The sequence below is a fragment of the Salvia miltiorrhiza genome, chromosome 3 (genome assembly GCF_028751815.1).
Source record: "Salvia miltiorrhiza cultivar Shanhuang (shh) chromosome 3, IMPLAD_Smil_shh, whole genome shotgun sequence".
Taxonomy (NCBI): domain Eukaryota; kingdom Viridiplantae; phylum Streptophyta; class Magnoliopsida; order Lamiales; family Lamiaceae; genus Salvia; species Salvia miltiorrhiza.
In genome coordinates this window covers 44,526,339-44,542,169 of record NC_080389.1, presented here as the reverse complement: position 1 = coordinate 44,542,169, position 15,831 = coordinate 44,526,339, and the positions used below count along the sequence as shown (strand labels likewise).

At 37.6% G+C, this 15,831-nt stretch overlaps 2 protein-coding genes across 5 annotated transcripts; both read left to right on the top strand.

Moving 5' to 3' along the window:
• Positions 1-5,358: 5,358 nt before the first annotated feature.
• On the top strand, positions 5,359-12,307 carry LOC131015970 (ATP-dependent DNA helicase At3g02060, chloroplastic). The gene is made up of 14 exons (XM_057944488.1): positions 5,359-6,086; positions 6,497-6,722; positions 6,993-7,238; positions 7,886-8,020; positions 8,569-8,693; positions 8,932-9,071; positions 9,163-9,233; positions 9,565-9,726; positions 10,199-10,285; positions 10,479-10,652; positions 10,909-10,953; positions 11,245-11,601; positions 11,733-11,980; positions 12,065-12,307. The coding sequence occupies exons 1-13, from the start codon at positions 5,443-5,445 to the stop codon at positions 11,832-11,834; spliced, it is 2,514 nt and encodes an 837-aa protein (XP_057800471.1). The 5' UTR covers positions 5,359-5,442; the 3' UTR covers positions 11,835-11,980; positions 12,065-12,307.
• A 166-nt stretch (positions 12,308-12,473) lies between these two features.
• On the top strand, positions 12,474-15,089 carry LOC131016004 (syntaxin-22-like). Of its 4 annotated transcripts, none has more exons than XM_057944553.1 (7): positions 12,474-12,905; positions 13,008-13,098; positions 13,583-13,722; positions 13,807-13,884; positions 14,267-14,424; positions 14,505-14,605; positions 14,713-15,089. In XM_057944553.1, the coding sequence occupies exons 1-7, from the start codon at positions 12,736-12,738 to the stop codon at positions 14,776-14,778; spliced, it is 804 nt and encodes a 267-aa protein (XP_057800536.1). In that variant the 5' UTR covers positions 12,474-12,735; the 3' UTR covers positions 14,779-15,089. The 4 variants fall into 4 exon arrangements, with proteins under 4 accessions (XP_057800536.1, XP_057800534.1, XP_057800533.1 ...); XM_057944551.1 differs by having other exon boundaries at positions 14,261-14,424; XM_057944550.1 differs by having other exon boundaries at positions 14,505-15,089.
• Positions 15,090-15,831: the final 742 nt, after the last annotated feature.

The following is a 15,831-nucleotide window of genomic DNA, read 5'->3' as shown; positions in this document are numbered from 1 at the left end:
AATTTTGAAGTGATAAATAATAACTCATTTTAATGATTAGATACATATCGAGTTATCAATCATAGACTCAATCATGCAAACTAAACATTTATATTTAAGGTGAATTATTTCATCAATCATATATGCATTATCACTCAAATTAGACGACTCATAAGAGTTGATTAGTTTATTTGTTAGGCATGTTAGCATATCACAAGATAGTTTAAGTCAACATATATGTAGTGGATTAGAGGTAATTAGTATTGTGTCTTTATGTTTGATAGATAAAATATAATTGTAGATACCATAAATTAATTGTTTGTGATGAGAAGTAATATGCGTAATAGTTCTGATGTCGACACGCATGCCAATAGTAAAAGGTGGCCAAACAGTTGGTGCACCGATTTAGTAGACTATATTTTGAATAGTCAATGTACGTTGGGTAAGACACTTTGCCAATACAAGTGTTCCCACGAAGATAACCTCCCGTTGGATGGAAACCATCATCAAGCTTTATAGGGCTGTAGACTTCGGATATACCAGAATGATCTATAACGCTGAACATCGTGAGGGAATTACATGGTTGTGTCTCATAGTCATAAGTTTGACAATGAAATTACACCCTTGTCATAAGAGGACAAATGACGAATTGAAGATGATATGCACGTGATTCCATGTAAGCCCTATCTACGAGTGCATGCGGTTTGCGTGAATTGTAAGGAATGACTTTGCAAAAACAAACTTTGCCTTATCTCACAAAACTAAACCAAAACTTTCATTTTGCAAAATGCGCTCCACAAACAATGACTTCCGAGAGAAATCACAAGGCAGAATAAAGACGATGGCAATAAACTACTTCGGGGAGGCGGAGGAGCAGAGCAGTGGTGTCACGGTGGCAATGGACATCAACAACATCGATTTATCCTTAGATCATTTCGGTAATGGATCGATTTTGGATCTCTACCGATGCGGATTTCTTCAACTCCTTCCAGGATGATTTTGACAACAAAGACATCAACTAGTATACAATATAAAACATCATTTTGCATTATTTTTATTGGTTATAAATTGTGTGTTGTGTTGGAATTATGCACTTTATGTGATGTCTTTTGATAAAATTTTATTTTATTTTGTGATGTCAAATTTATACACATTTGAGTATTTTGGAATAGCAACTATGATAGAGTATGTATGAGGATCAAGAATAGAGATAATTGGGCTCGAGAATAGAAGAAACGAGCGAAAATGAAGAAATGCCGAATGAATGGGGAAAATGACGATTGCCGCAAAGATCGCCGAAATCGTGAGAGCTTTAGAGTAAAATAGGTGATCGCCGAACTTTTTGAATTACTCAGAAAGTTGTTAGTCATAATTCTTGCCTTGTTGGGGTAACGTGTTTTTGTTTTGTCAGATTGTGTATTTATTTTGAATTACGAATATTGCAGGGAGGGAATAATCTGCAGTAGAGAAGTTGATGGTTCCATATGCTTTATAGATGTCATAAATGACTTGGTATATGTGTTAGTTGGCTTATTCACATTTTTTTATGTTTGCCTCTAATTAGAGCTATCAAACCTTGCGGGCCGGCCCGGCCCGGCCCAACCCAGCGGGCCTAGGCAATTTTTTGGGCCGGGTCGGGCCGGTCCAAAATTTCAGCGGGCCTTGAACATTGAAGCCCAGCCCGGCCCTATACGGGCCGCCGGGCGGGTCGGGCCAAAACGGGCCAAAAATTGATAAATTAATATATATATATATATATATATGTATATTTATTTCCAAAAATTAATAAATTAAATCAAATTTAAAGAAAAAAATTGAAAAACAATTCGATGAAACAAAAAGGGGCTTAAACAATCTACATCTAAATCACGTAATTGACTAAAATTAAATGTAAACAAATATGACAAACTAAATGTAAACAATATGAATACAAGTAAAAAACAAAAACTAATTGCAAAAACTGAAAACGATTTATGCACAAATTAATTAATACAGTAATCAAATCAACTGGAATCAAATAACAAGCACCAAAAATAAATAAATCTTTCAAGTAAAAATAATTTAATATTGATTGTTGATTGCTTATTTAAATCCTAAGTTAGACTTCGACTCGTCATTGTCGTCAATTGAATAAATGGACTTAGATTGGGTTGGGTCCATTGGAATTTGAGAGGAGATATAATTTTTCAAAATTTTTACCTTTTATATTGACGGGCCGATTTAGGCCCGAAAGCTCGGCGGGCTTTTTGGCCCGCGGGCCGGGTGACCCGGCGAGCCGCATGGGCCGGGCCAGGGAGGCCCGATTTTTTTGGGCCTTGAAAATCCTAGCCCAGCCCGGCCAAAACTACGGGCGGGCCCATCGGGCTGGGCCATTTTCGGCCCATTTTGACAGCCCTACCTCTAATATACACCAACCATATGAGCAAGCTTTATGTTGAAAGAAGTTAGTTCTTCGGTAAAACATTACTCGCTCGCACACACAAACACTCACATGTATGTATATAGTTGTTTATTGTGCATATAAATATTAATATAGTATAAGGTGAGCTAGTCATTCATTTGTGCAAAATGAATATTGACGCGACTGTACTTCGGGTTTTAATCGAAGCTGTCGTATTGGTCAACGTACAAATAAATTTATAACCTTGCCCAAAACAGGCGTAGTGCCTCATGGTAAGCAAGGGTCGATCCCACAGGGAGTTGGCGCAGCTCGTCTCTTGTCACGAACAAAAATAAGAAAAAAGTTGGGGTGGATTATTGTCCTAGTCACGAGACATCTCTCAAACTAAACTAAACTTGACTTGAAATAATAAAATAAATTGAAAACATTTAACATAAATATCAATAATAAAAGGCAATATGGTCAAGACGTCAAATCTGTGGATAATCTCTTACACTCGCTCATTGGTCAAGATATTCATTACAATGTTGTGTCTACCAGTTATAACTTACCAATGGCCTATGCCCTCATTCTCACTTGGCACGTGCACTTCCCTCATCTAAGAAAATATATCCTTAAGTGTCTTTAAGATAAGAGACACCCTATACCATTAAACCATCTCGACCTAACCATGCAATATGATACCTCAGAGCATGCAATTAAACCGAGAAGCATTTAGACCTAGATAGACCCGATATTGAACTTAGGCAGACCGCATACCGTAGTCTACTTCAACCTCCTGTGCCCGCAAATACTCTCAAGACGCACAGTGATCGTACACATCCTATAATCTTGATTTATTAGTGATCTAAATCTACTCAATTAATTAATGGCCTGTTAACTAATCAAGTCAATTTAGACACTTAGTTTTAATTGATTGATGAAGAATTTGTTCGATCTCTAAAGAAAAATATGCGGCTATGAGTCTTTTTGTTCATTGTTTCCATTCTAAAAACTAATTTAATTTATTTTTGTGCTAATCAATAAATTATAAATTTACAACTTATTGTAACAATTACATGATGCCTCTGTTTGAGTTTGAGTTCAACTAATTGAAATAGAAGCAAGTATGCTTGAATACTACTAATTGAAAATTTTGGTTCGGGCATCCAAACTCGAACCGTTCAACAAGCCTAATCATGACCGAGATTGTAGATAATTATGTTTTTAAAAAAATTATTTACTTAGTTAAAGGTTATGTGTTTTTTTTCCAATATAACACAATAATTTTTATTTATTATTTTAATACAATATAATGTTAATTAATACTCCATCCGTCCCGCGAGTCTTGACACGTTTGGGTTCGCCACGGGAATTAAGGAGTTGTAGATTAGTGTTTTAAGTGTGTAATTAATAAAGTATAAAATTGATAAAGTAGGAGAGAGAAGGTAATAAAAGTGATAAAGTAGGAGAGAGAATATAATAAAAGTGATAAAGTAGGAGAGAGAATGTAATAATTATTACCCAAAAAGGAAACGTGTCAAGACTTGTGGGACGGCCCAAAAAGAAAAATATGTCAAGATTCGTGGGACGGAGGGAGTACTATAATCAATTAACGTTATAAAAAAACTACAATAATTTACCCTGTGCGTGTGCACGGGTGGAATACTAATATTATAAAGGGTTAATAGCCAAAAAATACACGAAGTTTGCCCGAATTTGCAAATTGCACATGACCTTCAAAATTGGCCTCAGAATACATGACCTTTTGATTTTATCGTGATTTGCACATGCGTTGACCATAACTTTAAGCCTAGTTGACGTGGCTGCCGGAAATTGCAGACGTGGACTAACCGCCGGGCAAGTAATACGACGTCGTTTCTTGAGTGAGTAAAATTTAAAAAAAAAAGAAAAAAGAGGAAAATCTCGGTCTTCTTCTCCGCCGTCTCCAGATCCGCCGTCTTTTCCAGACGCCGAGCACCACCGCCACCGCCGAGCACAGCGCGGTCTTCTTCTCCGTCACAGGCCATCGCTCGCTTTCTTTCCGCTGCCTCACCGCCGTCCTCCATCCTCCGCCCCTTTCCCTGAACCTCCATCCTCCATCCGCCGCCATTCTCCATCTTCGCCGCACCGCACAGCGCGGCCTCGTCTCCAGCCGCCGCCTTCCACCAGCCACAACACAAACACCACACCACGACACAAACACCACACAACGCGACGACACGACACAAGCACTACACCATGCCACGAATTTCAGTAGTGAAGAGCCGACAATCCCCAAATTTGCAGAACCCCCAAATCCACAAATTCCCCACAATCCTCCTCCGCCTCCAACCTTCCAAAATCGAAGTCGAGCCGGATGAAATCGAAGGAGTGGTGAGGGAAAATCGGAGTCAAATGGGAAGAAATCCCCAGATCTGAAGCCACAATCCTTCTATCCATGCGCGTGGAGTTCATCAGCTTCGTCACCGGCGATTCTCTCTCTCTCTGTATCTCTCTCTCTCTCTCTGTATCTCTCCCTCTCTCTGTATCTCTCTCTCTCTCTCTGTATCTCTCTCTTTCTCTCTGTATCTCTCTCCCTCTCTTATGCCACATGTATAAAAAAATTACATTGTTTTTAATTTTTATGCCACGCGTATTGCCACAGCATTAAAAATGCCACGCGTATTGCCACGTCGTTGCCGGTCAACTTTAATTATAGCCGGAATTCTCGCCGTGTGCAAATCACGATAAAATCAAAAGGTCATGTATTCTGAGGCCAATTTTGAAGGTCATGTGCAATTTGCAAATTCGGGCAAACTTCATGTATTTTTTGGCTATTAACCCTATTATAAATAGTGGATCCAACTTACATTATAAACCAACTTATTTAAAATAATCCTTACATATATAAAATGCTCCAAAATGTGAGGTTTTTTTTTTTTTTTTTTTAAAGAAAAAAGAAAAGAAGAAATGCGAGTGTTAATATAAGAGTAATAGATAAGTAGAAAATATCTAACGGAAAGAAGAGATAATATGGTCAAGACTCAAGAGGAGCTGAGAGAGCGCCAAAATCTTCCTCAAATCCAAAACCTCCTTCATTGATGAATGTAATGGCATCACCAAGAATCTATGGTTTATCACTGTCGTCCATGGACGCAGTCAATTGCGCTCCGTTCCTCAAGTGGAGAGATTTTAATGACGGGCTCGGGGCTGACGCAAAACACTCGTTTCGATTTGGCTTCAGATTAAGAGTGAGAGCGAGAGGGGTTCTGTGGTCGCCGCCGGTGACCCGCGACACCAACGGCGCCGGAATCTCCAGAACTCGGAGGACTCCGGTTGAGAGCGAGCGGCGCGACTCCATATCGCTGCTGAATGAGAGGATCCGGCGTGAGCACTGCAAGAGGGAGTCTCAGCCGTCGAGGCCGTCCATGGACGCCAAGGAGGCCGACATGTACATTCAGAAGGTGAAGGAGCAACAGCAGAGGGGTTTGCAGAAGCTCAAGGGGGAAAGGGTGGGCGGCGACGCCTCATCCGCCTTCAGTTATAAGGTGGATCCTTATAGCCTCCGCTCCGGAGACTATGTGGTTCACAAGAAAGTTGGAATCGGGCGTTTTGTCGGCGTTAAATATGATGTTCCTAAAGGAGCTTCATCCGAGCCAATTGAGTATGTTTTCATAGAGTATGCTGATGGAATGGCCAAGCTACCAGTTAAGCAGGCATCACGCATGCTATACCGCTACAATCTGTAGGTTCTTCTTTTGGATTACATTGCTTCGCCTCCTTTACTCACTGACCCATAATTTCTTTGCTATTGATTTCTGCAATATGATCTGAATGTTATTTCAGTTGTCGCTTGATAGTATAGAAACATTACGAATTTCTGTTTATGTAAGTACTCTACTGGTTGTGCTCGTGCTTTGTTTATTCAGGTAATGCCATGATTTCGTAGCTTGTCTACTGTTTGCCTTTTAAGTCTTGTTAATTAGCTAGATGCCCATATATCATGCTAGGATGGTCCGAAACTATGGTGAATTCTTCAGGACTTTGTAACTGGTATATGTCCCCAAAGCATCTGTATTAGTTTCAAAGCTTGGCCATACTTTATGGAGTTGCCAATTATTTGATGCTGATTAATCTTCTGTTTTCTGCTTCCAGCCCAAATGAAACCAAAAAGCCACGGACATTGAGCAAATTGAATGACACCACTACATGGGAGAGGAGAAGAATAAAGGGTAAAGTTGCTGTTCAGAAAATGGTTGTTGACCTGATGGAGCTGTACTTACATAGACTCAAACAGAAACGGCCTCCCTACCCAAAAGTTTCTGCCACGTCTGAATTTACTTCCCAGTTCCCATACGAACCAACTCCCGATCAGAAACAGGTAATAAGTATGGCCTTATGGTTTTTGTTCTGAAAGCATCAAGTTTTTGAGGACCCTGAAATAGCCTAGTAACAGTTTAGTCCACCACTCTCAATATACTTCCATACAAATGCATTACATATATGCAGTTGCCATTAGTAGTCCAGTTCCTCAATTTCCTTAGGCAGATGTTGTTTATTTAAATATTCTCTTCATGTTGAATCAGTAGTTTTTTCAACATAGCTGGCATGGTTGATGCTCATTTCTCTCACAATTTAGATTCTCACCTAGGCGTTCATGGATGTGGAAAGGGATCTGACAGAGAGAGAAAACCCTATGGACCGACTGATTTGTGGGGATGTTGGTTTTGGTAAAACTGAAGTTGCATTACGTGCCATATTTTGTGTGGTCTCAGCTGGCAAACAGGCAATGGTTTTAGCCCCAACAATAGTGCTCGCCAAACAACATTTTGATGTTATCTCAGAGAGGTTCTCTAGTTATCATAATATCAGGATTGGACTTCTAAGTAGGTTTCAGGTATGAAAATATTTCCATTATGCCATGTGGATTTTTTTTTAAAAAAGTGGTTTATACCTATCTCATAGCAACATGGTATTTTCCTATATCTTAGACATCTTGATGCTTCATTAGTTGAATGCACCTACACTGAATGCTAAGTGAAGCATTATATCATCAAAAGAGAAACTTCTTGTTCACAACATCTGGTTTTCAGGTTCTGGTTCGGGCTTGGGTGGAATTTGTGCTTTGGTATTGTTTAGGTTTGGTGTAAGTTAAGGTTTTCTGTTTGGTTTGGTGCATCTGTTATCAGAAAGAATCCTGTTTTAAGCTTGACATATCACCTGGTTGGATTTAATGGGTAGAATGAAGAGACATGGCTACCTAATATATGCTGTTTATACACTTACAGCATAATGATGGGCTCTGGAAGCTAGAATGTTAATGCCCAACCTTGTTATATTTGGATAGCAGAATATCTCTGCACAAGTTTCAACTTATTCCTTGCAGGTCTAATTTTGGAAATTCTTTCTAGTGTTTTCAGTCTTTCCACAATATTGTATACTTGTTCTTTACCTAAATGCATAATCTTGTAATTTTACTGAATTGTTTTTGTTCCATGTCATACTAACTTCTTTCCATGGGATTCATCCTATTAAATCATCAAGACCAAGTCAGAGAAAGAGACACATCTACAGATGATTAAGAATGGTGAGCTGGACATTATAGTTGGGACTCATTCGCTACTGGGTGATCGTGTTGTGTATAATAACCTTGGCCTGCTTGTTGTTGATGAGGAACAGGTTTTGCCTCTTTCTTCTCTTCCATATACATGAAATGATTTTGTTTTTTAACTTTAACATACGTATGCACATTCATAAATTGCACTGATTGAGATCAAAAGCTTCGTAATTGTGCAAAATATACTTCTAGATCACCCGCTTCTCAGGCTTTCCATTCTGATTGGTAACTACAGTATGCATCCTGATGACTTAGAGCCAAACTCTTGTAGTAGAAATTTTAAAACTGGGTTGATTCTGTGACATGTAATTTGTTGAATTGAAGGTTAATCTATAAAACAAAAGTTTATTATGTTTCTATCATGAATATAACCAAACGCTAGGAGATGCTGATGGCTTTGGCATTCTGATTTCTTTTCAATGATTATCTTAGCAAGAGTAATTTCACCAATTCTTTATGCTTTCTAGACTTTAAAGCAGTTTACTTGAAAACTCACAGAAGCTCAAACATTCGTCCTGCTTGACTCTCTTCAGTAACCTGTATTACCTAATTGGAAATTTAGAAACTTTCCAGAGACGTTTGAGTGTTTGTATCCCTCTTTGCTTTCCAGAGATTTGGAGTTAAACAGAAAGAGAGGATCGCTTCATTCAAAACTTCTGTTGACGTGCTCACACTTTCAGCAACACCTATTCCACGAACTCTTTATTTGGCACTGACTGGATTCCGTGATGCCAGGTAATCTCATTTAAAGTAAATTTTGATCTGTGAGTTGAAATGAATTTAATACTCTGTAGCATTTTGCAGTTTGGTTCAGCTGGCTGCATTATATAATCTAATATTGTAAATGAGAAAGAATGGTCAAATATAGATCTAACATTACTGATGATATATGGTTCGGTAGATGTGCTTTTTGGTTTCATTTATGATCTTTGTGTGGATTTCTTTCCTTAATTTTTTTTTGCATCGCCTGCAGTTTGATATCAACACCACCTCCGGAGAGGGTCCCAATAAAAACCCATCTTTCTGCATACACAAAAGAGAGGGTAACCTCTGCTATTAACCATGAGTTGGACCGTGGTGGCCAAGTGTTTTATGTTTTGCCTCGTATTAAGGGTAATTTCATTACAATTTTTTCTTGTCTGATCTACACATATGTTAACATGGAAAATCATAGTCAGAACCTTGCAACATGCACTGTTGACAGGGCTTGAAGAGGTTATGGAATTTCTGGAACAATCCTTTCCAAATGTTGAGATTGCAATAGCTCATGGAAAGGTGATCTTTCTTTACATTCTAAATTATGTAAATGTGTTGCAACTGCGAGCACTCATGCATACATTGTTATCGCCCAACTGGGTTTTGTACCTCCTATATATTACGCAATCCACATGTCTAGGAGTAGCTTTATTTTTGTTATCATTGAATTTGCATTGCTGATCTGCTTCCTATTTCCAACATACAATGTGTTTTTTGTGATGCACTTCATATTTTACCATTTAGGTGCAGCAGCTTTAACTTTCATGGTGATGCCAATCTATGGATAAATATGTTTTAATAAAGTTACTGCTATGTTTTAACCTTTTGCTTTTTTTGTGCTCTTGTGCAGCAATACTCTAGACAGCTTGAGGACACCATGGAAAAGTTTGCACAGGGGCATATTAAGATTTTAATATGCACAAATATAGTTGAAAGTGGGCTTGATATCCAAAATGCCAACACCATTATAATTCAAGATGTTCAGATATTTGGCCTTGCTCAATTGTATCAGGTTTTGTTATCTTCTCTGTCTTTCTCTGATTTTCGATTAAGCTTTGATAAAATTAAGACTGACACTGCGGCAAATTGTGGTTGTGGCATAGGCATTAGTCATCTGCTGCTAATGCTATCCATTGAGGTTGAAAACTCATCTTTTGTATGTGACTACGGCAATCAAAGATTCAAAATGTCATTTTAGTTATTCCTCTTTTCCTTTTGGTCATGTTACCGAATAATGCTTGTGTCTTCTGCACCTCGTAGGGCGCTAAGTTTTCTCTCTTCTAAGAAAAATAGCCCATGAAGTAAACAATGTACAACTAGTATGCTAAACACAAGATAGGTGCAAGTTTTAAACTTTGAACTGCAGTTTTCAGATTTAATAGGCTGCAAATATTATGCTAATTTTTTTGATACTCTGTCATTTGTATGATTGTTGATTCTAATTTCTATTAGTGATTTTAACATTTACGTACTTAACTGGCCAGTTGCGTGGAAGGGTGGGCCGAGCAGATAAAGAGGCTCATGCATACTTATTTTACCCGGATAAGTCACTGCTTTCTGATCTAGCACTTGTACGTTCAACTTTATTTCATCTAGTATTAGCTATATCTATTTATTGAAATAAATTAATGCAGGTAATATGCTGCTCAATACTGAACTTCATATTTGTAGACTCTATATCCCCTATGTCACTTAAATGCAGTTGACTCTGAGTTGCTATATTGCTTATTTGATGAATTTTGCATTTGCAATTGAACTTTTCAGGAAAGGCTTGCTGCTTTAGAAGAATGTAGAGATCTCGGCCAAGGCTTTCAAATTGCAGAAAGAGACATGGCCATTAGAGGCTTTGGTAACATCTTCGGTGAGCAACAAACAGGGGATGTTGGAAATGTTGGGATCGATCTTTTCTTTGAAATGCTGTTTGAAAGCCTATCCAAGGTAATTCACAGGTCTCTTTGCTAATGCTAAGAATAATGGACAAAGTTTTTGGCTTGTTTTCCTATTTTGGAAACGTTGCTCAATAATGTTTAGTTTGTTTGATTTTGTTTCGGTAATGCTTAGTTGATGCATGTATAGTTATGAATACGATAATTTGGAGGAATGAAATGTGACGATTGAAAGAAAATTAAACATTGTTCATGTGTCTAGATTCTTTCCCCCAACTCACGGGATAAGTTTGTTTCTTGACTTCCAGGTAGATGAACACCGTGTAATTGCCGTTCCTTACCATTCAGTGCAGGTATCACTTACTTTAAACATTTTTTAACTTAATAAAGCTGATTTTCAGGCGAGCTGCTGACCATCTATTTTCTCTTTCATGATCTGTTATTCATTACACTGTAAAAATCCTAGTGTTTCCCCTTGAGTTGTTCAATTCAAGTAGGGCTGCGTACTAATACTGTAAAGATCCTAGTGTTTTCACTGGGTGATGAACAAAGTTCATTATCCTTCGTGAGAATTACTATTTATTATAGAATGTGCTTTCTTTTTGTGCTCTGCACGTCTAAGACTTCAAGTTCCTTCCTTGCAGTTTGATGTGAATTTGAATCCACATCTTCCTTCTGAGTACATAAATTATCTAGAGAATCCCTTGGAAATTTTAAATGAAGCTGAGAAAGCTGCTGAAAAGGATATCTGGAATCTAATTCGATTTACCGAAAATCTGCGTCGCCAATATGGAAAAGAGCCTTACTCCATGGAAATATTGTTGAAGAAGCTATACGTGAGGAGAATGGCTGCAGATTTAGGAATCACTACAATATACGCTTCGGGCAAGATGGTTCAAATGAAAACAAACATGAGCAAAAAGGTTTTCAAGCTGATGATGGATTCAATGGCATCTGAAGTTCATCGAACTTCTCTTGTTTTTGAGTATGGATCAATCAAGGTACACAAATACTTTCTCTCCGAAATGAGTACTCGTATATTGAAAGATGAGCGAAAGAATAAAATTTCTGAGTGTGCAGTCCTTGTACATTTCTGCATATTTCACATATCTTTGATTTTGTTGTGATTTAGGCTGAACTCCTACTGGAACTTCCAAGAGAACAGTTGCTCGACTGGATCTTCCAGTGTTTATCTGAACTTTACGCTTCACTACCCGCCTTGATAAAGTATTAGCATCCAGTAGAGATGCAGCGCTAGTATACACAGACATGTACAAACTAGATATAGAGAAATGCAAGTTCATTGGTGCAGTATACATACCACTTTGCTAGGGGAGTTGATTGAAACAAGATGTTCACTGACAACCTAATATTGTCAAGGTACGACACATTATTCAACTTGTATTAAACCATTCTTGATTAGGGCTTATGATTTTCATCTGTTTTTCTCTTTGTTTTTTTCAGGACATATATGGAGGGAACCTTACGAAGCATATAAAGCAGTCGACTCGGCCGATTTGCAGGAGATATATACGGCAAGGTTAGGCTGGAAAACATGTTGACAAGAAATTTGGTTTGACCGCAGATACATATGGTTTGTTACACTTGTATTCAATTTGGGAACAAATTGAAAATTTTATTGTGTATTATGTAATTGTTAGCCTTCCCCTACAAACTTGAGTAATAGATAGCAAACATTTCATTCCACCTTACTGTTTGAATAAATTTTGTAGCATAAGCCAGTTATGGAAATATCTGAATAGTTTTTGGTGCCGACATGTGAGGTGGCCCAACAATTTTAAGGACCACAGCAGCCCCTGCATTTACATTATTTTCATATAATGCTAAATAATGCAATTATCGTAGTCATGTTTCAGATGCTACACATACACAAATATATTGGCTGCTTCTAGTAGTTGGGAGTGACAAGTGCAAATCAAACGGGCAAACTGCAATTCATATTCATCAACTAAATAGAGTTAAAAAACATTCAAATCTGAAGTAAGAATAATTGGAGTATTGTGAGATAATCGAAAAGGTAAAAAGAGAGAGGGTATTAATTAATACTACAATAGTGGCATTTGATGATCACATTCATAGGCATTGGTTGGTAAGTAACGTGATTCAAAAAGAAAATGAGCTTCCAAGATGTCGGCAACAAGCCTACATCTGCCGCCAAAAATCAGTCGGAGTCGCAGGTCGTCGCCGCCGCCTTGTTCCAGACCAACACCGCCGTCGCCGCTTTCCGTCGACTCGTTGATGCCATCGGAACCTCCAAGGACACTCCCGATCACCGTCTCAAATTGTTCATTTCTTTCTCTCTCTCTCCTCATCATCATTAATTTTACCTAATTAATTTCCTTCTTCTTCTTCTTCTTCTTCTTCTTCTTCTTCTTCTTCTTCTCAGGCGAAGTACAAGGCAACGTATACTGGACTTGGTAAGGGACGCCTCTGCTAAGCTCAAGTCCCTCACTGAATCCGATCGCACCCACGACCATGTATGCTGCTCTTCTCTAGTTCTCTCTCTCTCGCTCTACGATTTAATCAAGCTTAGAGCCCAACTGTAGATCGAGTTTGTCCGTAGAGTTATTCGAGTAACTGTGAGTTTTTTGCCAATTCGAGCTCGAGCTTCGATCATAATTCTCGGTTGACTTAATTTTTCAGTTACTCTGGTATTGTTCCGCTGGACTCGATTACATCCCAACCCTGTCTCATTTTTCTAAAGTGCTAGCTTCATCTTTCTCCTACATTTTAGACCGATTTAATTACGTTCTACTTTGGAGTTATAGAATGAAACACTGCATAATATTACTATCTGAAACGACATGCACAAAATCATACTACTCACACCAGCAAATGCTCGTCTTTCCTAACAAGTAGCAAATTTCATTTATGGAAGTTGCTATTTCTTTTGCTTGCTTAAAATTAGGCATCTGATCGAGTAGTTGAACGACTGAATTTGTGGACTGGTTTTTTATTCAGCCAAATACGAAAGTTCAAGATGCCAAGCTCGCTAAAGACTTACAAACTACTTTGCAAGAGTTTCAGAAAGTGCAGCAGCTCGCGTTTGAACGCGAGTCTAAATTTTCTCCTGCACTTCCTCCTCCCTCCTCTATAACTATGTAAGAAGCACAGCTTTATGTTCACATCCATTGGTGCTCATATACTGTTATCATTGACATTCTAAATCCTCTGTTTGCTGCAAGTTCTACCCCTGCTGACCAACATACAGAATCCAGCTTCGAAAGGGAAAATGATGACTCATTTCTTATGGAACAGGAGAGGTACTCATGCTACTTTAGTGTTGAGTGTCTAGAATGAAGATGATATCCTGGCTAATACAGCTTCAACTAGATATAAAATTCCTAAAACTACATTCTTCTTTTATATAGTATTGTGTAAGATGTTCTTTTTTGTGCACATTTATGTGACTATTTTTTGTTGGTTTCTTCAAATGAATTACCACTTCAATTTTTTCTTGTACCAAATTATAAATAGATACAATATTTCCTAGTTCATATAGAAAAAAGGTATTTGGGAGCAGTTTTCACTTTCTGAATTGGAAATCCTTTTAATTTAATTGGGCTAAGATTGTAGAACCTTGTCTACTTTGTAGCAAGGGGATTAAATTTGTCTTGGTGTTGCATATGTCTGTTTGAGTTCCAGACAGGAAATTCGGTTATTGGACAACGACGTTGCATTCAATGAAGCTGTGATTGAAGAAAGAGAACAAGGAATTGACGAGATTCAGGGTCAAATTAGAGAAGTAAATGAGATGTTTAAGGACCTTGCAGTTTTAGTTAATGAGCAGGGCGTGACTGTTGGTAGAGCTTCTAACCTGACATACTTTTGCCATTGTAAAACCATTATGTTTTAAGGAGCGTATCTGTTTTGGTTTGAACAGACGACATTGAACATAGTATCGATAATTCTGCTGTCTCAACGACCCAAGCTAAGGTGCAGCTCTCTAAGGGATCGAGAAGTGGAAATTCCAAAACCTCTTGGGTGAGTGGAACTTATCTTTATTTGGTGGCGATGAATACATTTGAAGCCCTCATATCTGGCAAGTGTGCACATTTTTATTATGTTTCTCATTTTTGCCTCTTTAATAGTGTTGGTGGATGCTGGGAATTATAGTGATCTTCATCCTGGTCATACTACTCATCCTATTACTGTAGCACGGACCTTTTCGTTGCTCGACCATATGCTGTATGTATGTACATTGCATTGCATTGCATTGTGTAAATTACTCGATTTTTCTAGTCATTATTAGCTGTCTGTGTCATGTAAATTTGCTTCCTTTTTTCCAGTTACCTTTTAAGGTGGTGTTATATTAGACGAATAACTAAAAGTTTGAGTGCTAGACAAAAGATTGAATTCCTCTGTATATTCATAATTTTGTCTTAGCAGAAGAGCTGAGAACTATGTTGTTTGCTACATGCATCCCTTGTACAAAATAGTTTCAAATCATTCCCTTTTTGTTTCCGTATTCGATTGTCTTGTTTACTCATCTAAAATGTGGTTTTTTGTTTGGTTCAAATCGTTAAAGTTATAGCTGATGAGGATGAGATTGATGCAAATTCGAATACACACGTACGTATTAATACTTTTTAGATTAAAATACTCTATCCGTCCACTAATTCATGACCTAGGGGAGGAAACACGAGTTTTTTTTTAAATGTATTGTTTATTAGTTGAGTGGAGAAAAAATGTATTGTTTATTGGGACTCACCAATTAAAAAATGTATAAATAGTTACTAAAAATGTGTAGGACATGAATTGGTGGACGGACCTTAAAAGAAAAGTAGAACGTGAATTGGTGGACGGAGGGAGTAAGTGTTAATGGGTAAAGTTACCCACATTTGATATTGTATAGGTAAAAATACTTACATTTATAAAAATATGTTAAAATCATTTAATTTTAAGTGAAGGGGAAAAAAGTCTTCGAATTTAATAAATTTTACTTGTGGTATTTGACTGATCTTACAAACATTTCAAAACACCTTATAAGTTGTTTAGAAGCTTATAAATTCCTTGCAAAGTATTTGACAAAATAAGCTTCTAAACAGCTTATAAGCTTTAAAACTAAGCTCCAACTTATTTTTTCATAATTTTATATGCAACAATTATTTTACAAATATTATTTAGTTACAATTTGTTATTTTCATCATGTCATTTCAAGTTAATTTTTTCATTTTTCTCTCTCAAGAAAATATTTTTTCTCTTTCTAA